The sequence below is a fragment of the Dipodomys ordii genome, unplaced genomic scaffold, assembly GCF_000151885.1.
Source record: "Dipodomys ordii isolate 6190 unplaced genomic scaffold, Dord_2.0 Scaffold71, whole genome shotgun sequence".
Taxonomy (NCBI): Eukaryota; Metazoa; Chordata; class Mammalia; order Rodentia; family Heteromyidae; genus Dipodomys; species Dipodomys ordii.
The window spans coordinates 1,864,016-1,891,610 of NW_012267287.1; the positions used below are offsets into that span (position 1 = coordinate 1,864,016).

Sequence of the window (27,595 nt, forward strand, 5' to 3'; positions counted from 1 at the left end):
GTATCCAAACTATACAATCAAATAGTAAGGTATTAGTGACACTAATTCTACTTGGATATCTCTTCCTATGAAAAACTTTCCAAATATGACCATATTGATCATTTTCAAAGTATTTTAATTAAGAAAATCTGATAACTTCCCGTTTTGCTGGGTATGATAGTACACCCTATAATCCTAACACTTTGGAGGCTAAGGCCAGAGTATCCAGAGTTCAAGGTCAGCCTGGGCTCTATATTGAGAAACTATAAAACAGTGGAACAAATATAAAAATAAAACTTTTAAAGGAGTTTTAATATTTTTTTTTTATTTTAGGAGGATTTGGCAAAAAAAACGGTCGTAGCAGGAAATGGAGGGAAATGCTAAAGTTGCCCCCTATCAGCCAGTGTAGTGAGCTGAAACACGTCATTGGTGAGTAACAGTCCCTGCTTCTGTCTGGAGGGTAGGATTGGCATTGCATCATTAATTAGATTTTACTTTTTCTTTTTTTTGTGGTGAATTTTTTTTTTTTTTTTGTCGGTCATGGGGCTTGAACTCTGGCCTGGGTGCTGTCCCTGAGCTCTTCAGCTCAAGGCTAGTGGTCTACCACTTGCGCTACACTCCCAGTTTTCTGGTGGTTCATTGGAGATAAGAGTTTCACTGACTTTCTTGCTGGGGCTGGCTTTTGAACTGCTATCCTTAGCTCTCAGCCTCCTGAATAGGTAGGACTACAAGTGTGAGCCACCAGTGCCCAACAGATTTTACTTTTTCTTGAGCTCCTTGTTTTAAACATTTTATGATAAATTCTACTTACATGAGCTTTCTAATCTGTAGTTAGTTATTAAGTATATCACTATTTTTGTTTATCTTTTTTTTTTTTTTTTTGCTTAAGGCTAGTGCTTTTCCACTTGAGCCACAGCTTCATTTCCTGCTTTTTTTTGGTAGCTAAGTGCAGACAAAGAGTCTTAAGGACTTTCTTACCCAGGCTGGCTTTGAACCTTGATCCTCAGATCTCAGCCTCCTGAGTAGCTGGGATTATGAATGTGAGCCAGAAGCTCTTGGCACTGATTTTTTTTCATTAGAAGCATTCTTTTAGGGATTAGGTAGGAGCTCTTCCAGCCTCTCTTTAAGGTAGAATCTTGCTATATACTTGGGCCAGCCAGGCTGCAGTCCTGCCACCACACCAGACCACACTACACCCAACCATTGGTTGAAAAGGGAGTCTTACAAACATTTTATTTTATATATATATTTTTGGGTCTGGTCGTGGGGCCTGAACTCTGGGCTGGGCACTGTCCCTCAGCTCTTCAGCTCAAGGCTAGCGCTCTACCACTTGAGCCACAGCGCCACTTCTGACTTTTTTTCTTTTTGCTTATGTGGTGCTGAGGAATCGAACCCAGGGCCTCAGGCATGCAAGGCAAGTGCTCTACCACTGAGCCACCTTCCAAGCCCAGTCTTACAAACTTCTGTGCCCAGACTGGCCTCAGACCACAATCTCCTATGTCTGCCTCTCAGATATCTGGGATTACAGGCTTGAGCCATGGTGCCTATCTTAAAAATGGTTTTTTATGGGGCTGGGAAGGTGGCTCAGTGGTAGAGCGCTTGCCTTGCAATGCATGAGGCCCTGGGTTCAATTGCTCAGCACCACATAAGCAAAAAGAAAAAAGCCAGAAGTGGCGCTGTGGCTCAAGTGGTAGAGTGCTAGCCTTGAGCTGAAGAGCTGAAGGACAGCACCCAGGCCCAGAGTTCAGGCCCCACAACCGGACCCCCCCCAAAAAAATGGTTTTTTATGTTGTTGTTTTTGCCAGTCCTGGGGCTTAAACTCAGGGCCTGGGCACTGTCTGTTAGCTTTTTTGCTCAAGGCTGGTGCTCTATCACTCAAACCATAACTCTACTTTCTCCAGCTTTTTTTTGTATGCATCTGCATCACAATCATAGTTTTTCCACTAGGAAAAGCTGAGATTATACAGTGTGTACCACTGTGCCCAGCTTCTTTGATTGAAATGAGTCTCATGGACTTTTACTGCCTTGATTGCCCAGTAAACTATCACCCTGTCAGTCTCAGCATCTGCATAGGTAGTATGACAGTCATGCACCCCTGTACCCAGATAAGAAGGAGTGACAAAAAGTCTTTTTGCCCAGACTAGCCTTCAACCACAATCCTCTTGATCCCAGCCTTCTTAGTAGTTAGTAGTACGGGCACAAGCCACCACATACTTCTGCCTGAATATTTTGAATGTTCTTGATAACACAGTTTAAATTAGTAAACAGAACAATAGTTTTAAAAAAATAATACTGTGAATACTATTTTTTACTTTTATTGTATCAAGTAAAAACAGTAAGATTCAGAACAGCACTTAGTGGATTATAACCACAGTATTTGCTTGTTTCTCATTTCCTTCTTTACCCAGAAAAGGATTTTAGCAGTCTTTGTGAAAAGCAGCCAATAGGAAGACTTCTCTTCAGGAAATTCTGTAGTACAATTCCAGATCTAAAGCTATGTATTGAATTCTTGGATGCAGTGGTAAGTAGTTCATTTCAGTGTTGAACTGCCCCATCTGTGTTTTTGAATTAGACCTGGATAATGATATAGCAGTAGATAAACTAGTTATATGGTGTCATATTATCTTCTTAGTCTGGAAATCACTTTAATATGAAGTGATTTGTTTCATGTGGCATGTTCAGGTGCTGGGACAATCTCATCACTAGGTGACTGAATCATGATGCTTTTATTTATATGAAGGGTAACAGGCTAATACCTGAAAAGCACCCTTGCTGGCAGGGTGCCATATTCTTTTTTCTATTTGTTGGTCATGGGGCTTGAACTCTGGGCCTGGGTGCTGTCCCTCAGCTCTTTAGCTCAGGGTTAGCACTCTACCACTTGAGCCACAGCACCACTTTTGGTTTTCTGGTTGTTCATGGGAGATAAGAGTCTCATGGACCTTCCTGGCTTTGAACCGAAATCTTCAGATCTCAGCCTTCTGATTAGCTAGGATTACAGATGTGAGCCACTGGCGCCCAGTGGGGTGCTATATTCTTCTTTGGCAAGATCCTATAAACCCAAAACACTTTTAACCCAGAAACATATGGAAGGGGTAATGTTACTGTAATCGTGATACTCATGAACTGACATTTTGAATTGAAACCACTTTGTGCAACTACTTAAGATAATAATAGTGATAATGATGATAAAGATGATCACCTTGTATGGAATGTAATTTCCTTATAGGTGAATAGTTTTATGTTTCAAAATGTATATGATGGGCTGGGAAGGTGGCTCAGTGGTAGAGTGCTTGCCTTGCATGCTTGAGGCCCTGGGTTCGATTCCTCAGCACCATATAAACAGAAAAAGCCGGAAGTGGCACTGTGGCTCAAGTGGTAGAGCGCTAGCCTTGAGCTGAAGAGCTCAGGGAGAGCGCCTAGGTCCAGCGTTCAAGCCCCATGACTGACAAAAGCAAATGTATATGACTATCGCTGGCAAATCTAGAGTTTTAAAACTATGAAATTCAGAAATAACTGATCAGATCCTGGGGCTGGTGGCTCACACCTCTAATCTAGCTACTCAGGAGGCTGAGATCTGAGGATTGCAGTTCAAAGCCAGCCCAGGCAAGAAAGTCTGTGAGACTCGTGTCTACAATTAACTAAGGGAAAACCAGAAGTGGTACTGTGGCTCAAAGTGTTAGGACACTAGCCTTAAGCAGCAGAACTCAAGGACAGCACCCTGGCCCTAAGTTAGAACCAACTACCAATAAAAAAGAGAGAGAGGGACAATTGATCAGGCTGAGTACTGGTGACCCAGCCCGTAATCCTAGCTACTCTTAGGAAGCTGAAATCTGGAGGATTGCATTTTAAGGCCGGCTCTGGCAGAAAAGTACATAAAATTTAATTTCTAGTTAACCAGCAAAAATGTCATACTGGAACCTGGCGCCAGTGGCTCACGCCTGTAATCCTCGCTACTCAGGAGGCTGAGATCTTAGGATCAAGGTTCAAAGCCAGCCCCAGCAAGAAAGCCTGTGAAACTCTTATCTCCAGTGAACCACCAGAAAACTGGGAGTGTCACTGTAGCTCAAGTGGTAGAGCGCTAGCCTTGAGCTGAAGAGCTGAGGGACCGCACTCAGGCCCAGAGTTCAAGCCCCACGAACCGACAAAAAAAAAAAAAGTCATTTCAACCATACCCCCTGAAGGTATGGTTGAAATGTTAGAGCACCAGCCATAAGCAAGAAACTGGGCAAGAATTCAAGCCCCTAAGTTCAAGCCCTGGTACTGGCATAAAAATAAGTAACTGATTTGTAGAAAATGGGTAAATTCAGCAGAAAGGCTGAATATATTGAGTATTTATTCATATTTCCTCAAATAGCTTTTTCTTTTCTTTTTCTGCCAGTTCTGAGACTTGAACTCTGGGCCTGGGCACTGTCCCTAAGCTTTTTGCTCAAGGGGAACACTTTTGTTTATTTGCTTCCTATTCTTGAGATTTCCCTATCGCTTTCCTCTCTGACGTATTATATTTTTATTTTTTATTTATTTTTTTGGGTTCGGTCGTGGGCCTGAACTCTGGGCCTGGGCTCCGACCCTCAGCTCTTCAGCTCAAGGCTAGCGCTCATCCACTTGAGCCACAGCGCCACTTCTGGCTTTTTTTTCTGCTTTTGTGGTGCTGAGGAATCGAACCCAGGGCCTCATGCATGCAAAGCAAGCGCTCTACCACTGAGCCACCTTCCCAGTCCTGTATTATATTTTTAAAGATAGAGTCCTGACTCAGTGGGGAATGGCAGGTTTGTTCCAGACGTGGGATGTGAGTGCGAGTTTTCTTATAGTGAGTTGTATTTGCCTAACTGCTGTATAGTAAGAATTTAGGGATTAACATTTTTTGGTGTATATTAAAGCGGCTACACTGCATTGTTACCATTCTATTTTAAGTTTAGATTCTTGGATATATATTGTCATGATACCAACTAGTTATTAGGTATTTGTCGGTTGACCATTGGCAGATCTTGTTTCTATCTCCCTTTTGGTAGTGGTGTGATTTTCTGCAGAACATGTTGTTTTGACTATCATATTCCTGAGTGGACTACAGCATATTTATTTCCCCTTCCTGGTACCAGAACAAAGAGTTCGGTGTTTCTTGAATGGTTTAGTGGTATGTATCAATCAGGGTTCAACCAGAGAACCAGAGCCAGTTGAAGATATAAAGAGGCTTTTATTATGTAAGGAATTGGCTTGCAAGGTGATGGGCTCTAAGAAAGAAAAATGTGGAATGGATATCAGGAAAAGCATAATGGAACTCAAGGGATGGACCACAACTTCTGTCTTCAGGTAGAACTCTCAGGGAAGTCTCAGATCTCTTCTTAACCCTTTACCTGACTAGGTAAGATCCACCCAGATTATGTAGGATAATCTTCCTTACTTCAAGTCAATTGAAGAAAGGGGGAAAACTTCCCAACAGATTAAAAGAAAGTTCAATTTCCACTCCACGCCTTCAAACACAAAGGAATTAGTGAGCAAGGCTGAAAGTTTATTTGGCTTACTATCAGACAACGTGTGCAGAAGGTAAAGCTGACTATACTGACCTATCACCTTCCCCCCACCCCCAATGCACAAAATCAAGCAACTTTTTTTTGTCGGTTGTGGGGCTTGAACTCTGGGCCTGGGCGCTGTCCCTCAGCTCTTCAGCTCAGGCGAGCACTCTACCACTTGAGCTACAGCGCCACTTCCGGTTTTCTGGTGGTTTATTGGAGATAGGAGTCTCACGGTCTCTCCTGCCCGGGCTGGCTTTGAACCGCGATCCTCAGATCTCAGCCTCCTGAGTAGCTAGGATTACAGGCGTGAGCCACCAGCGCCCGGCTCAAGCAACTTTTTTTAACCATTATGAGCAGAGTTTCCAATTTTTATTTTCTATTTTTAGTATTGGAGTTTGAACTCATGATCTTGTACTTGCTAGGCAGATATTTACCACTTTGTGGCATGCTTCAACCGCTGTTTTGTTTTCTTTCTTTCTTTCTTTCTTTCTTTCTTTCTTTCTTTCTTTCTTTTTCTTTCTGTCAGTCATGGAGCTTGAACTCAGGGCCTCGGCACTGTCTTTGAGCTCTTTTTGCTCAAGGCTAGTACTCTACCACTTCAGCTACAACTCTGTTTCAGCTTTTTGGTGATTTATTGGAGATAAGTATCTCAAGGACTTTCCTGGCTTCAAACCATGATCCTCAGATCTCAGCCTCCTGAGTAACTAGGAGGAGCATGAGCCACTGGTACCTGGCTATTTCTCTGCTTTTATAGCTCAGTTCTATAGTGCTACTACTTAAGCCATGCTCCCACTTTGAATTTCTGGGCTTTTGTTTTTTGTTTAATTTTGGAGATAATCTCTCTGCCTTGTTTACCCCTGGCTGTTTTCAAAGTCAGATCTCAGCCTACTTAGGTGCTAGGGTTATTTATAGTCTTGAGTCAGGGGTGCCCAGCTTTTTAAATTTTGGGTGTAGCCTTTTACTCAGAGCTATCCTTGGACCTCAGTTATCCTGCTCATAGCTTCCTGTATGGTGGGATCACAATATGAGCCACCACACATAGCTTATTTGTTGAGATGGAGTCTCTAACTTTTTCCCAGGCTAGTCTTGAACAGTAATTCTTCTAATCTACACCTCTTGAGTCATTGAGATTACAGAAGTGAGCTATTGAGCTTAGCCTCCAAAGTAGTTTTTATCATTTATTTAAATAGCTGCTTAAATTTGAGGAGGAGAAGCTGTTATGATCATTAAAGAAAACAAAACATGAGCCCAATACTGGTGGCTCACTCCTGTAATCCTAGCTACTCAGCAGGCTGAGATCTGATCAAATCCAGGCCTGGCAGGAAAGTGAATCCCAGAAAACTAGAAGTAGCACTGTGGCTCAAAATGGTAGAGTGTTAGCCTTGAGCAAAAGAGCTCAGGGACGGCCCCCAGGCCCTGAGTTCAAGTGCTATTAGGGAGGAGTGGCAAGAGGGTAAAGAAGAAACATTTTCCATTGGACTCTGAAAAGTCTGGGTAGGAAAGATGAGAGAATATTTGGAAGAGTAAAACTAAGGAAGAAGAAAAGTAGGGCAAAACAGAAAGGCAACACAGACAATTAGGAGATCGTTTGCAGCTCTAGCCCTGTGCCCTTGGTCGGGGGAGAGGGGAGCCGCAGCCTCCACCATAAGGAAACCTGGAGGCATCTGTGACCCACACCTCTCCCAAACCTTAAACCCTGGTACCAGGACTTTATGGGACAGTCGCTCCTCCAGTATTGCAGGCTCACATCAGACAAGATAAAGTGCAGAGGATATGGTGGGGGTAAGGTGGAGGGGATGAATTTGTTCAAAGCACACTGTATACATGTGCATATATGGAAGCACCACGGTGAAACCTTCTCGTATTGCAAATGTATGTTAACTCAGAAACAAAAGACATGAAATGTGATAGATCGAACATGCAGTCTCACATGGCTTCCAGCCGCCAGTTCCATGACAAAGCAGAGGAAAGGGATTCACCCGAATGCCCCCACCCTTCAAAAGCCTCAGACTTGTGATAACAGCCAAGGTCTGTCAGTTTCAGAGTAGCATCAGGCACAACCAGTGGCATACCTGGTGAGTGCTGTGTGTGAAAATAAAAGCTGTGTGCATGGGTGCAGGAAGGGTAAACCCAGGTGTCACCTTTTCCCCCAGAGACCTTCCTTGAGGTCTATCTGTCCAACACCTCTCCATGACAGAAGTATCCTCCAGGACCAAAAGTGGATCTCAGAGCCAGAGAGGCTCTTTTTGGTCCCACAGTGTATAATACTGTAGGATTCTGTGTGCTGAACCAGGTACCTGTATGGTAAGCTTTTCATATTTGAAGAGTAGTTACTGGGAGCTGTGTGGATGGTGACTCCAGCACCATCTTTCTGCACAGATACACCTGCTGGCCTAAATGGCTAGTCTGGAGTAGTTCACACTCCCACAAACTACCCTCCCAGAGCTTCGAGGACCTTCAGGGTTAGATCCTTTTCTGGTAAGGGTGTAAGCCTCATACAGGATAAAATTTAGTTTCATTCCATTTGGTCAGGACACACCAGACCCAGAAAGTCTTTCAGAGTTGTCAGGAGCTAATGAATACGTGATTACGTGTATCAGCTGGTGGAGGATATCATTTGTTCTTTATGTGTGGGTGACTGTGTACATGCATGGAAAAATCACAGTAAAAGCCCCTCATGTATATTACCTCAAAAATAACAAGACTTACCCTGGGAGCTCTGGTTCCAGCTCTCCAAGCAATCCATGGACATTTCTTAAGTGTTATTACCTAGTACATTTTACTTAGATTTAGGTAATGGCTACAAATATAATGAAGCATGGAGAGATGATGGAAATAATTGTTCTACAATTTCATTAACTCCCTTTTAATAATTAACAAGCTGGGCACTGGTGGCTCACACTTGTAATCCTAGCTACTCAGGAGACTGAGATCTGAGGATTGTGGTTCAAAGCCAGCCCAGGCAGGAAAGTCTGTGAGACTCTTATCTCCAATAGACCACCAGAAAACCGGAAGTGGCGCCGTGGCTCAAGTGGTAGAACACTAGCCTTCAGCTGAAGAGCTGAGGGACAGTGTTCAGGCCCAGAGTTCAAGCCCCATGACCAACAGGGAAAAAAAATTGTTTAGGGGTTGGGAATGTGGTCTAATGGTAGAGTGCTTGCCTAGCATGCATGAAACTCTGGGTTCTATTCCTCAGTACCACATAAACAGAAAAAGCCAGAAGTGGTGCTGTGGCTCAAGTGGTATAGTGCTAACCTTGAGCATAGAGAGGCTCAGGGACAGAGCCCAGGCCCTGAGTTCAAGCCCCAGGACTGACAAAAAGAAAAATTAACTGTTTATATGCGAGTGTAGCTCATGGGTTCAGTGTGGTGCGGTAAATGCTTAGCATGTGTAAGCCCCTGGAATCAGTCTTTATTTTAATTTTTAAATTGTTGTTATAAAGGTGATGTGTAGTAGGGTTACAATTATATAACTCAGATAAAGAGTACATTTCTTTTATTTATTTATTTATTTTTTGTCGGTTGTGGGGCTTGAACTCTAGGCCTGGGAGTTGTCCCTGAGCTCTTCAGCTCAAAGTTAGTGCTCTACCACTTGAGCAACAGCACCACTTACGGTTTTCTGGTGGTTAATTGGAGATGAGTCTCACAGACATTTCTGCCTGGGCTGGCTCTGAACTGCGATCCTCTGATCTCAGCTTCCTGAGTAGCTAGGATGACAGGCTCCCAGCCTAAGAGTACATTTCTTTTTCGACAATATTTCCTTTTTCCTCACTCTGTCCCAGTTTTTCCCACCCATCCCACCCACAGTTGTACAATTCATTTTTAACATAGTATTTGGACAGTTTTATTTCCTCATATTTCTTAGATTTTCAAAGAACAGCCATTGAGGTACATGATCAGTAGAAGTGCTCTCTGGTTCTGAGGGTGTAAAGCCAATTCCATAGATCACAGAATTGAAACAATATGAAACATTGGTGGAAGAAGACAAATAACATTCTCCTTTCCCCATCACCTCCAATCAGGCAGAGTATGAAGTCACCATTGATAAGGATCAGGAAGGTTGTGGACTAGCAATCTTGGATAGATTCTTCAGTAAGGAGGTAGGCTTTGTTCTTTAGAATAAATTACTTTTTAATAATTGAAGTGTGTAGATATTTTTAATTTTGATAAGATAAAACAAAAGTCTTAATTCCTTTTATTGTTAGTTTTTTGTGATACTAGGATTTGAACCAAGGATCCCATTCTTGCATAGGCAAATGTCCTACCATTTGAGCCACCCTTCCAACCCTTAAATTTTTGTTCTGAGTCAGTGAGGAAATCAGTAATTAAATCCCAGATGGGAGCCAGTAGCTCATGGCTATAATTCTACCTATTTCAGGGGGCTGGGATCTGAGGATCACAGTTCAAAACCATCCTAAGCAGACAAATTTGGGAGACTCTCATCTCCAATTAACCAATAATAAGCCAGAACCAGAGACATGGCTCAAGTGGTAGAGTACTAGCCTTGAGTGAAAAAGTCCAGCCAGAGCATGAGGCCCTGAGTTCTAACCCTAGTACTGGTCCACCTGGCGCTCGCCCATGCGTGCGCATTCACACACACACACACACACACACTATAATATAAATAAATTATTGGGGCTAGGAATGTGGCTTAGTGGTAGAGTGCTTGCCTAGCGTGCATAAAGCCCTGTGTTCAATTTCTCAGGACCACATAAAGGAAAAAACCAGAAGTGGGGCTGTGATTCAAGGGTTAAGAGTGCTAGCCTTGAGCAAAAGAAGCTCAAGGACAGTGCCCAGGTCCTGAGTTCAAGCCCCAGGACTGGAAAAAAAAGGAAGAAATTCCTTAGAAAATTGTTTCAACCAGCTGCTTTGGCTTTTATTTCCTATACCTTATCTTTTGCTTCTTTGAAGTGAGTAGTAGATTCTGTTTATGATTAGGGAACTTTGAAATCACTAATTGTTATGTGTTTGGTTTGGGCTATATGGAGAACTCCAAATCGACTCTATCAGAAATTTCTTCAGAAACTGTGAAATACTGTAGAGGGAATCTGAATCAGAAGCCCTCCAAGAACATCTTTGAGGAATGTACCAGGTAAGTGGGTCATGGTAGCCCTTTACCTACTCTCTGTGGATGACTCCAAGAGTCAAAGGTTTCATTGTGTGACATAAGTTCTTTTTTTTTTTTTTTCAAATTTTTTATTGTGATTAAGAGGTTACATAATTTCCCAAATTTCACAGTATTGTGGGATAGTGATACTCAGTTAAAGTCACAAACACTTTCTAACTTTCCTGGAGTGAAATAAGTTCTTTTTTTTTTTTTTTTTTTTTGGGTCCTGTCGTGGGGCCTGAACTCAGGGCCTGGGCACTGTCCCTAGCTCTTCAGCTCAAGGCTAGCGCTCTACCACTTGAGCCACAGTGCCACTTCCGGCTTTTTTTTCTTTTTGCTTATGTGGTGCTGGGGAATCAAACCCAGGGCCTCAGGCATGCAAGGCAAGCGCTCTACCACTGAGCCACCTTCCCAGCCCCTGAAATAAGTTCTTATCAGAGAACTTTCTAAATTACAGCATTACCTTTCACATGTACATAATAATCACATGTACATAAGTGGCATACTGAAGAGTGCCCATGGTTGAGCTCTAGTATTTTTATATCCCTGTTATGGCTCTGGTCCATCATAGTAGTTGTGGTTTTAAATTTTTACTCTAGTGGCAATTTGGACTAGGGGAGATGGTTTCTAAAAGATTGGTCATGAAAGCTCTTGCTGTTCAGATGATGGTGATCCAGACCACGATATGACAGTGATAATGAAGATAAGCAAGTGGACTTTAGAAACATGTTGGAGGCTGGTGGGCAACCAAAGACTGCACGGGTTTTGGGAATATAAGAGTCATCAAGCTGAGAAAAAAACAACTGAATCTTTCCCTAAGTAGTAAAAGTTTGAACTCAGGGCCTTAAGCTTGCTTGTCTTGCTTGTTCCTTGAGGACTGTGCCACATGTGCCACACCTATAGTGCAGCCTTTTTTCTGTGTGTGTGCACACAAGCATACACATGCATGTACACACATGCTCACCAGTTCTGGGGCTTGAACTCAGGGCCTGGGTGCTATACCTGGGCTCTTTTTGCTCAAGGCTAATACTCTACCACTTGAGAGTCTCATGGACTTTGCTGTCTGGGCTGACTTTGAATCGTAATCCTCAGATTTCAGTTTCCTGAGTAGCTAGGGTTACAGGTGTGAGCCACTAGGCCCTGGCCATTCAGCTTTCTGATGGTTATTTTGGAGATGATGTGTTACAGACATTTCTACAAGTAATTTACTAAGGGTCTCAGTGTCCTAGGCAGCTTTCCTGTGCAGTTGTCACGTGGTGGGTCTGCATCTGGAATTTGTGATACTTTTAATAATACAGCCATTATTACAAAACAAACAAAAGGCAAGAAAACAAGCCAGGTGCTTTTCCATGCTTACACACCCTTCTTCCTTCATCTGGGTAACTTATTCCAAAAACGCCACATTATTTTCATATTCAGAGTAGGTGTTCTGTAAAATCTGTATGTTGTAGCTGCTACCTTCTCTCACAGCTCTCATTCATCAGTCATTAACTGAGCCATCAGATTTCAGGAGGTGATTGAGTTTGACATTGTTCCTTGAGCACCAGCACAGAACCTGTTTCTACTCAGCATTTATTGAGTAGTAAGTACTCATAAATAAAAAGCAAAGCTGTGTTCTGTCCCTCATCTATTCCCCAAGTAAGAATTTTTTTGCTTCTTTAAAAACAATAAGTAACGTTAAAAATAATATTTCCTACCATATGGCTATTAGCATGCAGTTGTGCACCTTTGTAAAACATACAGGCACATAGCTTTGAATGCCTTCAAAGTATTGTGTTTCTACTGGTATATTATTTATTACATAATTTTTCTCCTCTGTATATGTAAAAAATAACCATTAACTTTGGGAAAATAAACAGGATTAACTTCTTTTTAATTCTTTCTTTTTTTTTTTTTGTCGGTCATGGGGCTTGAACTCTGGGCCTGGGTGCTGTCCTTCAGCTCTTCAGTTTAAGGTTGGTGCTCTACCACTTGAGTCACAGCACCACTTCTGGTTTTTTGAGCAGTTTATCGGAGATAAGAGTCTCAGAGACTTTTCCTTCCCAGGCTGGCTTGGAACCGTGATCCTCAGATCTCAGCCTCCTAAATAGCTAGGATGACAGGCCTCAGCCATCAGTGCCTGGCTTCTGTTTTAACTAACAGCAGTAGAACATAGTGTACGCTTGTATAATTGCAAATTCTATATACTGAATTGTGTGTAATGATTGGTTTTCCCATATTCAAAGCTTGTTAATGCTCTAAAGCACCCTTATCTTCAGATTTTTATGCAACAAATGTTTGTAATTGTATAAATCTTTTCCTAGAATTGTCCGTAACTATTTGAGTTCAAAACCATTTGAAGAATACCAAGAAAGCTCATATTTTTCTCGATTTTTACAATGGAAATGGCTGGAAAGGTAGGTTTTAACTTAAAACTCAATAAAAGCAAGTAGTAATTCTCATAGTGCATACTAATGGATTTCTGCTTTTTTTTTTTTTTGGTCGGTCGTGGGGCCTGAACTCGGCCTGGGTGCTGTCCCTCAGCCCTTCAGCTCGCTACAGCGCCACTTCCGGTTTTCTGGTGGTTTATTGGAGATAGGAGTCTCACGGTCTCTGCTGCCCGGGCTGGCTTTGAACCGCGATCCTCAGATCTCAGCCTCCTGAGTAGCTAGGATTATAGGCATGAGCCACCAGCGCCCGGCTGGATTTCTGCTTTTCCATTTGTCAGAATACTACTAGAAATCTTGAGTTACATGTGGTATTTTTCACACAAAATAATTATATTTGGCAGTATAAGGTTTTGAACTTTGGGCCTCTTTAATAGGTAGGCATTCTACCACTTAAATCATGCCCCCAGTCCTTTTTAGTTTTAGTTATTTTGGAATAGGGCCTTTTGATGTTGTTGGTGTTTTGTTTTGCCTGGTCTTAGACCTAGGGACTCCTGTGCAGCATGAATCACCACCATGTCCAGACATGCTTGGTAGTTGAGATGGAGTTTTGTTCAATTTTTTTGCTCAGCCTGGTCTGGAACCATGATCCTCCTCATGTTTCTACCTCCTGAGTAGCTAAAATTACAGATATCTACTACTATACCCAACCCCAAGAATTATTAATAGATATATTCAGTGAACTCCATATTCAGTGAACTTCTTAAAATGACAGTTAATTCTCTTAGTATAATGGTTAGAAAATAAAACATATCCTGGATTTATAATACAATTATATAATATGATGCAGTGGTTAAGACTTTGCAGACTAGGCTACTGCTCAGATTCTCACAAGTGGCTTATTAGCTTTTATGATTTTTAAATCCTCCTTCTGTACAAATGACCTGAGAAATGAGTGAAAATGCTTAGAAAATGCTTAGCCCAATATCTGATGCACAGAGTATCTCCAAAGTGTCAGCTGCTGCTAGTATTATTATGATTACTATTGCTAAAATTATTATTGGGTGATTAAATTTTCTATTGTAGTTTGTACATTTATTTTGGGCATTAGATAAGCATCTTTGAGTCTTTTTCCAAGGGACAGTGTGCTGTATTTATGTCAGTGTCCTTTGGATAGTTTCAACAGGCTAAAAGGTATGCCTAAGACTGTGCCATGAGTTGTAAATGTGAATATATTTTAGTGTGCCCTTTTTTTGTGTGTGTGTGAAAATACCGTTCAGAGGGGTTACTTTCAAGAGATTTTAAATGTACTTATTCCTCTCCGTGCAAATCGGAGATGTCCCACCAGAGCAAGTGATGGTCCCTCAGCTTGGACACCTTGGTCCTAGGCACTCCCTTTGAGCAATATGGGTCAAGAAATGTGGCTAGGTCAAATAAATAAGCCCACATGAAAGTTAGATAGATTTTTCTGTTTTAAAGTGTCAGTGTAATATGTGACTTCAGTTTTTTTTTTTTTAATTGACTAGGCGGCCAGTAACAAAGAATACATTTAGATATTACAGAGTTCTAGGAAAAGGCGGATTTGGAGAGGTGAGTACTGCATGCCAATGATTAGCACTTCTGATCTAGGTGGGTAAAAGGCAAGGTCATGGAAAATGGTAAGCCATATGTACAGCGTCACCTTACCAGTACATTTATTTCCTCTCTGTGCACTTTGGACGTAATTTTAGCCATCCTTTAAAAGAAAGTTGTGGGTTTTGTTGTTGTTGTTGTTATTGTTTTGTCAGTCATGGGCCTGAACTCTCCCTCAGCTCTTCAACTCAAAGCTAGCGCTGTACCGCTTGAGCCACAGTGCCACTTCTGGCTTTTTACTGCTTATATGGTGCTGAGGAATCGAACCTAGGGCCTCATGCATGCAAGGCACTCACTCTGCCAATGAGCCACCTTCCCAGCCCCCAAACAGTTGTTTTTTAGAGTTTGATATTCAAGTTCAGGCAATTTGGATTGAAAGATTATGGCTTCCCTATTGTGGATCTTCTGTTATTTCCATATTTTAGTACTAGCTATAAAATTCATGCAGTACAAAGTATTTTGTTTTGTTAATAATGGAAAGGGATAGCTATGTTGCACATGATTCCAAATTCCTAAACTCAAACAGTCCTCCTATAGTCTCCCAGGTATCTGGGAGAAAGGAAAAAGCATTTGGAAGTCCATAGATTTCATTTTTATCGCCTGAGGGAAAGAAAATAAAAATCCAAAGGTGTTCAAAATGTGTCAATTTGGAAAAATCCTAGGGAAATGCCTCATAGATTCATGAAAGGTAGTCTTTAAATATGATAGCATGCAGTCTTTTCAGGTGATTTAAAGAGATGTTAATGATCTCATCAGTTATCTGGAGTGGCATACTCAGTCCGAGTTTATAACTCCGCAACAGAAACAAACATACAGTGTTTAAGCTTAGAAGGAGGTTATACTTCAAAAGCAAAAACCTTCGGAATTGCTGTAAGGTTGATTACAAAGCTGACCTAAGAGGTACTGCACTATAAGTGAGGTCTGTTTCACATTTGCATTTTAACATGGTAGGAAAGTGGACAGCATGGTCAAAGTCATCCGTTGGGGAGCCATAGAAGTATGCCTCAGACTCCGTTCTGGATTCCTTTGCAGGATATCCGGCGCAATGCACTAAATGCAATTGAGCATCTGCTTAGTAAGAATAAGGAGGCCCTCAAACCCTAGTACTGCCAAGAAAGAGAAAGAGGTAGAAAGAGAGGTGCAAATGTACTGCTATAATTGTAGGAAAATGACCAAACAAATTTTGGAATAGCTATATTCTAGGAGAATATGTAACTTTAATTATATTTTTTTCTCATAAAAATCTAAAAAAGCTGGGCACCGGTGGCTCACACCTGAAATCCTAGCTTTTCAGGAGGCTGAGATCTTAGGATCACTGTTCAAAGTCAGCCCTGGGGGGCTGGGAAGTTGGCTCAGTGGTAGAGCGCTTGCCTTGCATGCTTGAGGCCCTGGGTTTGATTCCTCAGCACCACATAAACAAAAAAAAAAAAACAAAGTCAGTCCTGGCAGGAAAGTCCATAAAACTTTTATCTCCAATGAACCAACAGAAAACCAGAAATGGTGCTGTGGCTCAAGTGGTAGAGCGCTAGCCTGTGGCTCAAGTGGTAGAGCGCTAGCCTTGAGCTGAAGAGCTGAGGGACAGTGCCCAGGCCCAGAGTTCAGGCCCCACGAACACACACTCACACACACACACAGACACACACACAGACACACACACACACACACATACACACACTACCTGGAAGTGGTGCTGTGGCTCAAGTGGTAGACCGCTAGCTTGAGCACAAAGAGGCTCAGGGACAGTGCCCAGGCCCTGATTTCAATCTTCTCTACCAAAAAAATTGTGTGTACATACCTTTTTTTCTTAAATTAGGTTTGTGCCTGTCAAGTACGAGCTACAGGAAAGATGTATGCCTGTAAAAAGCTTGAAAAAAAGAGAGTAAAGAGGAGGAAAGGTGAAGCTATGGCTTTGAATGAAAAAATTATACTAGAAAAAGTGCACAGTAGATTTGTGGTAAGTATTTTTACCATCCCTATGTAGTGCTGAACCAGCAGCACTCTGTCAGACCTCCTGCATGCTCTTCCTCATACCCTAGGATCACTCAATGCCTGGTTTATGTGAGTTTATGGGGGACTTTGCTCTGTAGTTTTATTTTTAGTCTCAGCCTTCTGCCTCATTTGGATCTTGCACAAGACAGCAGTGCTCATCCTATTTCTAAGTTGTGCTTTGTGAATCTGTTGCTGCCCTCTTTCCCATTCTGTCAGTCATTCTTCACACCTTCAGCTTTAGAGCATCTTGATGTTTGCTGAACTTACGCCAGGTGTTCTGCCATCTTTATCGTGAACATGGTAACTCTGATGAGCTTGAAAGATCTTTCTCCAGGCTTCCTTGTGTAAGCCTCCTCTCTGACCTCATTTTTCTCCTATCTTTTTGCCTTTTTTTGACAGCTGCTGGCACATTTACTACCATATTTCAATTGTGTACTCCCCTCCCCCTCTTTTTTTTCTGTCAGACATGGGGCTTGAACTTATGGCTTGCCACTGTCCCTGAACTCGTTTGCTCAAAGCTAGTGCTCTACCACTTGAACTGCAGCACAGCTTCTGGTTTTCTGGTGGTTAATTGGAGATAGGAGTCTCCAGGACTTTCCTGCCTGGGCTGGCTTGGAACCACGATCTTCAGCTCTCAGCCTCCTGAGTAGCTAGGATTATAGGTGTGAGCTACTGGCACCTGGCTAGTTCCTCCATTTTAACCTACACTGTTGTAGATAAGGATTCTACATGGGCAAATGAGTCAAACACATCCTAGAAAAGTGAATTCAGGCTTTAAGTAATGCCTCGTGTGGTGTGATTCTCATCTCCAAACCTAGTTTCTCTCCCACCCAGATGCCTATTTCCTACACTGTGTACTACAATATGAAGGCTGGTTAGAGAATACAAGTAATTTGAAGCCATCAATTTCCCAGCATTAGGGTCAACTGCAATGTGCTTGGGAGGACACGTGATGCATGTTTTCACATCCAACATCTGATATGGTAGTGTATGTGTAGCACACCAGTCTCATATGTAGTTATGTAAAAATCGTTAATTAAATGGACTTGTTTTGGAGTTGCTTTAAACATTGTGTAACTACCATAAAACAGAAATCTCAGATCTATGGGGCTGGGAAGGTGGCTCAGTGGTAGAGCGCTTGCCTTGCATGCATGAGGCCCTGGGTTTGATTTCTCAGCACCACATAAGCAAAAAGAAAAAGCTGGAAGTGGCGCTGTGGCTCAAGTGGTAGAGCACTAGCCTTGAGCTGAAGAGCTGAGGGACAGCGTCCAGGCCCAGAGTTCAGGCCCCACGACTGGACCCAAAAAAAAAAAAAAAAAAAAGGGGCGCTGTAGCTCAAGGGATGGGGCACTTCACCTTGAGTTGAAGAGCTGAGGGACAGTGCTCAGGCCCAGAGTTCAAGCCCTATGACCGACAAAAAAAAAAAAAGAAAAGAAAATCAAGTTAAATTTTAATCAAGTTAAACTTATAGTGCAGCCAGTATTATTTTGTTTTAGGAAAACAAGTCCTCTACCAGTCTTTGAAATGCTGGAATTCCTAAGCCATTTTTAAATTCTAGAGAGAATGAGCTTCCTTTTTGTGGAGAGACAGTGCAGTTAAACACATTTTAATTTTTCAGCAATCTGAAGGTCAAAAAGGAAGAGCTTCTGTTTCAGGCACATAGCAGGGCTTTAAGCAATTGTTAGCAGTCAGAATTGGGAGCCTTGGAGACACCTTGCCCTTGCCCCTCCCCAGGAACTGCCAGCACAGCCTCACAGTCAGCCTGCTGTGGAAGCCTCCTGGGGCACTGTTCAGGAGTCTGTTGAGGTGAGTCCTGCTCATTGTGGGCAATTACCCAGAATAGAGTCCTGAGAGTCTTCTCAGGAGTCCTGCTTTATGTGAGGCCCAGCAGCAGGGTGACTCATCCAGGACAAGAATGGTTTTGTGAATGTCTGGAGATAGCCCGCAAAGCAGCCCACTAGAACCCAGGCGTTTTGAAAGAGAGCAAGCTTGGGCCTTCTTTGGCCAAAGGCCAGACCCTAAGCTGTGCTGTTTTACATCTGTTATTATTTGGTGAAAAGGTTAGAAACTTAATAAAAGTCCTAGAAGCATTCCTAGAGTACTCCATCTTTTTGTATTTTAATTTTTTAAAACATTTTATTTGGATGTTTTATATAAATTGAATAATATCTTTCCTTTTACTTCTTTTTTTAATGATTATATTTATAAAGAAGACAATTGTAGTAGTGGCTAATTCATTAGAGCAATTGGGCCAGTGAGTGAAAGAATCAGGTACCAAGTTTGAGTTCCAGTCTTGGACCTAAAAAAGACCAAAGAAACAAAACAAAATATAATGAAGCTGGGCATCAGTGCCTCATATCTATAATCCTAGCTGTACAAGAGGATGAAATCTGAGGATTGTGGTTTGAAGCCACCCCAAGCAGGAAAGCTTATTTCCAGTTAACTAGCAAAAAGCCGGAAGTAGAGCTGTGGCTCAAGGGGCAGAGCTCTAGCCATGATCACAGAAGCTGAGGAATAGTGCTCAAGCCCTGAGCCTTAAGCGTTAAAATAAATAAAGAACAACAAGAAAATAAAAGAAACATGATTATTGTTACCAAAGCCTGTGTAAGATGTCCTCAAAATCCCTTGAATTTGCCCTGGTATACTGCATAAATATGATCATTTTCTGTGTGTAACACTGTGGTAGTCACACACACAGCTTCTCTGTGTAGTTGCATGGTATCAAATACAGAAGTATCTGAAATACATGTAGTATATTTAATGACACTCAAGAGATACCTAAGTCCAAAAGTAATGGGAAAAATAAAAATCTTGTGAGTTTATATGAAGTCTATTTTATAAAATTGTTCAAAAAATCAGTTTGGACAATTTTTTTTAAGTTAAAGCACAAAACTGAAGAATGTTGATCAAAAAAGTTCAACTTTAGTATACTATAATTATCATTTTGAGGGAAATTAGAAATTAAAAACCCAATAAGTATTTCATTTCTAATTTATTTTGTGTTGGTCATGGGGTTTGAACTCAGGGCCTGGGTGCTATCCCTCAGCTCTCTTGCTCTCTTGCTCAAGGCTAGCACTCTACCACTTTGATCCATAGCTCCAGTTTTTGAGTGGTTAATTGGAGATAAGAGTCTCACAGATTTCCTGCCCGCCCTGGGCTGGCTACCAACTTGGATCCTCAGATCGAGTTGCTAGGATTACAGGTGTGAACCACTGTTGCCTGGCTCCAGTGATTACTTCATATGCTAATTTAGATTATATCCTTTAAATGAATGGGTAGTTGGGGAATTGGTCACTTTCTTGCTGTTTGAGCTTGTCTTGCCATTTTCTCTTACATGTATCTTCTGAGATAAAAGATAGTATTTTCCATCATGTTCTCTTAGATTCTTTCATAAGGGACCCCCAAAAAATGCAAGAGCAAGGACCCTCTTATCTTGGGAAGAACATTAGATGGTTCCTAACCACACTAATAGCATGTTCTAGACCTCAGAACTAACATTGAAAATGAGTACTCCATCTTTTTTTCCCATGGTCCTCTTGTGTGTTTTTCATTGTTGTTCCTTTCCTTGTAGAGACTTAAAACCTGAGAATATCCTCCTGGATGATCATGGTAAGTGCCCAGGCCTTTTGTGCCTGATCATAGACTGTTCGGGGCCTTGAACATAGAAGTTAACATGTACTTAGCCAGTTAATGCAGAATGGAAACAACACCAAAAAGAAACTCCTTGGTATGTGCTCCTTAATTTAAAAAAAATATGGACGACCTGGCCATTCCCTGGATTTAGGTAAGAAGCAGAAATGGTCATATTTTTAGTTAATTATTAAGTTTTTGAAGTAAACTCAAAGTAAAGCAATTGTCCTATTTCTTACAGTTGACTCACATGTTGCTTTATTTCTTAGATTCCTGGTTTTTGCCCATCTAAATATTGGCAAGCTGCCCTTGATGCTGTCCTTATATCACGGAGCAGGGTACAGGTGCCTGCTTGAGGGCCCTGTTAGAGTGCGTGGAGAATGGCCTTGGGAGGCCAGCTACCTCTTAGCAGCATGGAGGCCACCCTGACCTTGGTGTACCTTGAATGTCGGAGGGGTCCCCACCCTGAGAACGCCTGCTGATTGGCACATAAACCAAATAAGCAGGAGTTTCTATCAAGTGATTATTCATAGCTACAATGAGTGTTACAAGGCTAGGTGCTGGGGCTAAGCCTATAGTCTGACCTGTTTTTTGTTTTTGTTTCTGTCAGTCATGGGGCTTGAACTCAGGGCTTTGGTGCCCTCTCTGAGCTTTTGTGCTCAAAGCTAGCACGGTACCACTTTGAACCACAGCTCCACTTCTGGTTTTCTGAGCCTTAAGTGGAGATTTTCTTGCCCAGGCTGGCTTTGAACTGGTCCTCAGTTTTCAGCCTCATCAGTATTACAGGATTTCAGGTGTGAGCCACCTGTGCTAGGCCCAACCTGTTTTGGAGGATGAGATTGAGAAGATTGTAGTTCTAGGTGAGCCCAAGCCAAAACATTTGTGAGACTCCCATCTCAACCAACAACTGGGCTCAGTAGTACATGGCTGTCAGCACAGGTATGGTAGGGAGATTTCAGTGCACACTGACCCAGACAGAAAATGAGACCCTATTTCAAGAATAACTAGGGCAAAAGGACTGGCAGTGTGACTCAAGCAGTAGAGTACTTGCCTAGCAAGTGTGAAGCCCTGAGTTTAACCCCTAGTACCACACACACATACAGTGAAGTGAAGGAAGGGGATAAGACAAGATGTGAGTGAGGGCTGGGAAGGTGGCTCAGTGGTAGAGCGCTTGCCTTGCATGCCTGAGGCCCTGGGTTCGATTCCTCAGCACCACATAAGCAAAAATGAAAAAGCTGGAAGTGGCGCTGTGGCTCAAGTGGTAGAGCGCTAGCCTTGAGCTGAAGAGCTGAGGGACAGCGCCCAGGCCCAGAGTTCAGGCCCCACAACTGGACCACCCCCCCCAAAAAAAGACAAGATGTGAATGAAAGGGTAACAAGGCATCTGAGGTACCCAGAAGGGAAAGCAGGCATGGGGCAATCAATGCAAATGTGTGCCTCCATGTGTATCCATGCCTGGTGCATTCTGCTTGTTATTATGCATGAAGGAAGGTGCTGGAAATCTTTATGGATGATTTAGGTTCTTAGCCTGTTGCTTGTGGTATACAGCACAGCAGTATTGACCAGAGGCAGAGTTGGATCAGTTTTAAAGAAAGGGTAGCTTGCGTGCATGAAGCCCTGGGTTCAGTTCCTCAGAACCACATACAGAGAGAAAGCCGCAAATGGTGCTGAAGCTCAAGTGGTAGAGCACTAGCCTTGAGCAAAAGAAGCTCAGGGAGCCAGTGCCGGTGGCTCAGGCCTGTAATCCTACTACTCAGGAGGATGAGATCTAAGGATCACAGTTCAAAGCCAACCTGGGCAGGAAAGTCCATGAACCTCTTGCCTCCAATAAACCACCAGAAAACAGGAAGTGGATCTGTGGCTCAAAGTGGTAGAGTACTAGTCTTGAGATGAAGAGCTTAGGGACAGTGCCCAGACCCAGAGTTCAAGCCCCAAAACCGAACAAAAAACCAAGCAAAAAAACCCCAAAAAACAAAAAAGCAAACTTTTCAGGCACACATTTAATTTCATGCTATTAATGAAACTGAATTGCTGCATGGAATATTACCAAATACATAAAAATTAAATGTAATTTTATATTTAAGGGTTTTAGAGTATGAAATGCTATTTTTTGATCCATGGCTTTTTCTTTTCTTTTGTTTGAGGGATTGAATGTAGTACTTTGTCTTGCTAGACAAGCTCTCTACCACTGAGCTGCATCCCTAGCACTTACCTGTGGCTTTTTTTTTCTGCAATTACTATTGTTATTAAAATGTCATTACTTGTCTGAGTGAACTGTGTATTATGTTTGAACATACCTAGGACACATTCGGATTTCTGATCTTGGTCTAGCCCGGGAAGTCCCTGAAGGAGAGACAGTTCGAGGAAGAGTTGGAACCATCGGCTACATGGGTGTGTGCAAATCCCCCTTGGTGCTTCTTGTCTTCTCTCTCCAGATGTCCTAGTGCTGTAGAACATAGAGAACTTACCACATGAGGCCTGGAGCTCAGTCCTAACACAGCAGATGCTTTCGTGATATAGAAACCTCTAAAGAGTCCCTACTCTTCAGCTATCTTTTTCAGATGAGTAGTGTGGCCCACAGAAGGTTCTGAGTCCTGATGTTCGTGGTTGTGTGTGCACAGTCTGGACAAATTGAGGGATTGACTCCTCATGCTGTCTGAGTCCTATGTGTGTGGATATACAGACTTTCTGAGAAACCATCCTCTTCTGCTTATTCCAAAGATCTTTGGCCAAGTGCATCCTTTAGGGCCTCCAAGGGAGCTCCTGGCCTTCCAGAATGCTACAGAAACACTTGTGCCCACTCAGTGGTTCTGAGGCTTTCACTGACTTGGGGAACAGCTGATAACATACTTGCAGTACTTGAGGAGCCCTTAGGAGTCAGGGCTTCCCTCTAACATTATTTCCTACACTACTTGCTCTGTTGCAGTCCAGTTCTTCCAGTAAATATACACAGACATTTTATTATTTGTTTTTATTTTTTGTGCTAGTCCTGAATCTTGAACTCTGGGCCTGGACTGTCTCAGAGTGTTTGTGCTCAAGGCTACCACTCTACCACAGCTCCACTTCCAGCTTTTTGATGGTCTCATAGATTTTCCTGCCCCAGGCTGACTTCAAACTGTGATCTTCAGATCTCAGCCTCCTAAATAGCTAAGATTACAGGTGAGAGGCACCAGTTCCTGGCTACACATTTTATTTTATTTTTTGTCGGTCATGGGGCTTGAACTCTAGGCCTGGGCGCTGTCCCTGAGGTCTTCAGCTCAAGCCTAGCACTCTACCACTTGAACCACAGCGCCACTTCTGGTCTTTTCTGTTTATGTGATGCTGAGGAATCGAACCGAGGGCCTCATGCATGCGAGGCAAGCAGTCTACCACTGAGCCACCTTCCCAGTCCCCTGGCTACATATTTTAAAATAACACTTCATTGAAGTATCATTCACACATCCTAAAGTCCAATTGAATATATAGTTCAGTGGGTGTTCGTAGATATACAGAGTTGTGCACCTGTCACCACTGTCACTGCTTCCTAATTTCAGAAGGTATTTATCACCCCATGAAAGAAACTTTACTCCCTCTTCCTCCCTTCTCCATCAGGCCTGGAAACCACAACTTCTATCCAGTCTCTGGATTCGTGGATTCCACCTACTTTCTAAAATAGAATAATGGTGCTTAGTGCTCTGTGTCTGCTTTCACTTAACATATTTTTCAGGTCATCGTGTAACACAGATTAAATGTATAATCAATTGTTTGGAATTAAAGGGAGTTTTTAAAACAATATTTAATGCAATTAAATTTCCCTGTATTTGTTACATAGCTCCAGAAGTTATCGATAATGAAACGTACACATTTAGTCCTGATTGGTGGGGACTTGGCTGTCTGATATACGAAATGATTGAGGGACATTCTCCATTCAAAAAATTCAAAGAAAAAGTTAAGCGAGAGGAGATTGATCAAAGAGTGAAGACAGATACTGAACAGTACTCCGAGAAATTTTCAGAAGATGCCAAATCCATCTGCAGGATGGTAGGTTGTGGTCTGTAACAAGTTCCAAAACTAAACTTCTAACTCATGCTATTTCTCACTGAGTGAAAGAAACAGTAAGTCAAACAGGGAGGCCGTCTATAGTATGTCCATATCCCAGCTTGGTAAGCCTGCGGGCCAAGAGCAAGGATCCAGGCTCAGCCGCAGCTCTCAGGGAACTGCCTCCTTCCTGACACCCTGCCCAGGGGATTTCATCTTAGGTTAGACAGCGCTTGCCGACAAAGGTGAGGCCTTGAATTCAAACCCCAATACCACCAAAAAAAACCCTTACTAAAGTAAGCAGCTGACATGACATCGTTGGGTTGTATTTTCCCAACCCCTGCTTTAGTCTGTATTTAGAGCTACACTGGTGGGAATCTGCCTTGCTCTCATAACCCAATGTTGGTCCCCATGATCCACTGATAAACCCCCCCCCCCCCCCCCCCCCCATCTCCTCCCCACTCTTGCCCATTCTCAGGAATCTCCAAACCTCACACCTTGCCCTTTCTGGAAGTGTACTTTGCCCCAGGTGGGACTCTGTGCTGCAGCTGCCTGACTGCACAACCCATCAGCGCCCTTATTCAACTACACTTAAACCCCAGGCCCCCACCCCTGCGCCTCTACCTTGTGTCTCCAACTCAGTTTGGTGTGTTTGGTGTCCCTCTTCAGTGCTGAGCAAGTCTGATCTGAGTTGTTGAGGTGTCTGTCTCCTTTCCTTTCGTCTCCTTGATCTTTCCTAACACATCTTTTAATGTGCTGATTGTTAGTATAGCCTTTTTTTTTTTTAATATGAGAGACAGAGTCTTGGGCACTAATGGCTTACCCTGTAATTTTAGCTACTCAGGAAGCTAAACTCTGGAATTTGAGAATCAAAGCCAGCCTGGGCAGACAGATTTCTTAATCTCCAGGTAACAACCAAAAAGCCAGAAGTGGAGATAAGGCCCTAGTGTACTAACCTTGAGTGGATAAAGTTAAGCAAGAATAGGAGACCCTGGGTTCAAGCCCAAGTACTGGTACAAGAGGGGTGAGGGAGGAGAAAATGTGTCTTGCTATGTTGCTCTGTCCATAGACTGTCATTGAACTAGACTCAAAGCCATCTTCCACCTGAGCTTCGTGAGTAACTGGGACCACAGACATAAATCTCCATACCCAACAGCCTAATGCTTTTTGATTAACGGTAATTGAGGGAGGCTTATTTGTATTTGTAATAATTGTGAATATGTATGTAAAAATATTTTGGAAAGGACATTTTAAGTATATATTAATTGTAGTATTCTACTAAATCTAAGTATATACTACATTTTCTATTTTGAGTATATGTTATTCTAGGATGAGATTTGCTAAATTTCTGCCTCAACCAAGAGCTTAGTAACCTAATAAAAAGTATAAGTGGTTTCTAAGTATAACTTAGATAGTTCTGAATATTTTTATTTTCTTTTAAAAATCCCTCAGTTTTATGTAATTAAAAAGTTTATTAGGGCTGGGAAGGTGGCTCAGTGGTAGAGCGCTTGCCTTGCATGCCTGAGGCCCTGGGTTCGATTCCTCAGCACCACATAAGCAAAAAGAAAAAGCTGGAAGTGGCGCTGTGGCTCAAGTGGTAGAGCACTAGCCTTGAGCTGAAGAGCTGAGGGACAGAGTTCAGGCCCCACGACTGGAACTCCCCCCCCCCCAAAAAAAAAAAAAAGAAATTGCTTTCTATTTTTTGGGCCTCTTCCAAGGAACCTAAACATCTATCATCTGTGACTGTCTTGCCCCTGCGTACAGAGACTCTGTGGTGCTTCCTTGTGGCTCAATAATGCTCATTCCACTGCCACCCTAGCCCTGCAGTAGCACAAATAGTCTGGACACAAGTCCAACGAGTACTGCCCAAACTCTCCAGTGGCCTCCATGATACAGTGGAGGCAGACAGCTCCGGCCCCTTGGGCACTGAGTGGCCTGGATCTGAAGCCTCTGTCACCCTGCCTTATCCCATCCACCTGGAACATAACCATGGTCTATTCCTGTCCTGCCTCAGGACTCTTTTGTACCTGCTACTCTGTATTATCACTGTCTGATGTGTTCTTTGAGGTATTCATTTATATTTATTGTCTGTCCCCTTCCCAGGTCAACTCTACCAGGATAGGACAGCAGAGCTTTTCAGGGTCTCATTACCTGCTGTGCTCTGGTGTCTAGAGCAAAGCTGGCATAAGAAGGTCCTAAGCCTGGGCTGGGAAGGTGGCTTAGTGGTAGAGTGCTTGCGTGGCATGTGTGAAGCCCTGGGTTTGATTCCTCAGTACCACATACACAGAAAAAAGCCAGAGGTGGAGCTGTGGCTCAAGTGTTAGAGTGCTAGCCTTGAGCAAAAGCAGCTCAGGGACAGTGCCCAGGCCCTGAGTTCAAACCCCTGGACTGGCAAAAAAAGAAAACAAACAAAAACCCAAGAAGATCCTAAGCCAGGCACTGGTGGCTCACACTTCTAATCCTAGCTACTCAGGAGGCTGAAAGCTGATGATCATGGTTTGAAGTTAGCCCAGGCAAGAAAATTCTGTGAGATTCTTATCTACAATAAACTACCAACCCCCCCCAAAACCTGTTTAAAAAAAAAAACAACGAAATGAATTATGGTTTAAGTGGTAGAACTCTAGCCTTGCTCAGAAGAAGCTCAAGGACAGTACCCGGGTCCTGAGTTCAAACCAGTACAAAAGAAAAAAAGTCTTCATTATTATTTCTTTTAATGAATATTGAATGAGCTTCACAAGAAGGGAAAAATGGGAGACCATTGTTAATTGCAGTCTAGCTCTGTGGTCCGCTATGTGCAAGTTAGTGACTGCCGGGGTACTGGGCAGCTCTGCTCTCAATACTTTACCCTCTACATAACACTGGCTTGTCCTCTCTTATGAGTTAGGCCACGAGGATCAGGTTGGATTTATTCCAAGAATGAAAAATCAGTAATTATCTTTTTAACAGCTTCCAGAAGAGATTTTGATAAAATTCAGTGCCCATTTATGATGAAAAGCTGTCAGCAAACTAAAAAAGGGAACTTCCTTTTATTTATTTATTTATTGGGTCCAATCATGGGGCCTGAACTCTGGGCCTGGGCGCTGTCCCTCAGCTCTTCAGCTCAAGGCTAGCGCTCTACCACTTGAGCCACAGCGCCACTTGCGGCTTTTTTCTTTTTGCTTATGTGGTGCTGAAGAATTGAACCAGGGCCTCAGGCATGCAAGGCAAGCTCTCTACCACTGAGCCACCTTCCCAGCCCCGGGAACTTCCTATTAAAAAATAATCTCTAAGCCGGGCACTGGTGGCTCATGCCTGTAATCCTAGCTACTCAGGAGGCTGAGATCTGAGGATCGAGGTTCAAAGCCAGCCCAGGCAGGAGAGACCGTGA

At 42.7% G+C, this 27,595-nt stretch overlaps 1 protein-coding gene across 1 annotated transcript in view; it reads left to right on the top strand.

Moving 5' to 3' along the window:
- The first annotated feature begins 316 nt into the window (after positions 1–316).
- Positions 317–27,595, top strand: part of Grk4 (G protein-coupled receptor kinase 4) — a 48,502-nt gene continuing 21,223 nt past the window's right edge. The window contains exons 1-12 of the mRNA XM_013023884.1: positions 317–408; positions 2,388–2,500; positions 9,511–9,588; positions 10,477–10,580; positions 12,899–12,991; positions 14,488–14,551; positions 16,407–16,570; positions 16,855–16,926; positions 18,317–18,388; positions 20,154–20,191; positions 22,513–22,602; positions 24,023–24,231. Of these exons, the coding sequence (XP_012879338.1) occupies positions 357–408; positions 2,388–2,500; positions 9,511–9,588; positions 10,477–10,580; positions 12,899–12,991; positions 14,488–14,551; positions 16,407–16,570; positions 16,855–16,926; positions 18,317–18,388; positions 20,154–20,191; positions 22,513–22,602; positions 24,023–24,231 (1,149 nt within the window). The 5' untranslated portion in view covers positions 317–356. The remainder of the gene's footprint in view (positions 409–2,387; positions 2,501–9,510; positions 9,589–10,476; positions 10,581–12,898; positions 12,992–14,487; positions 14,552–16,406; positions 16,571–16,854; positions 16,927–18,316; positions 18,389–20,153; positions 20,192–22,512; positions 22,603–24,022; positions 24,232–27,595) is intronic.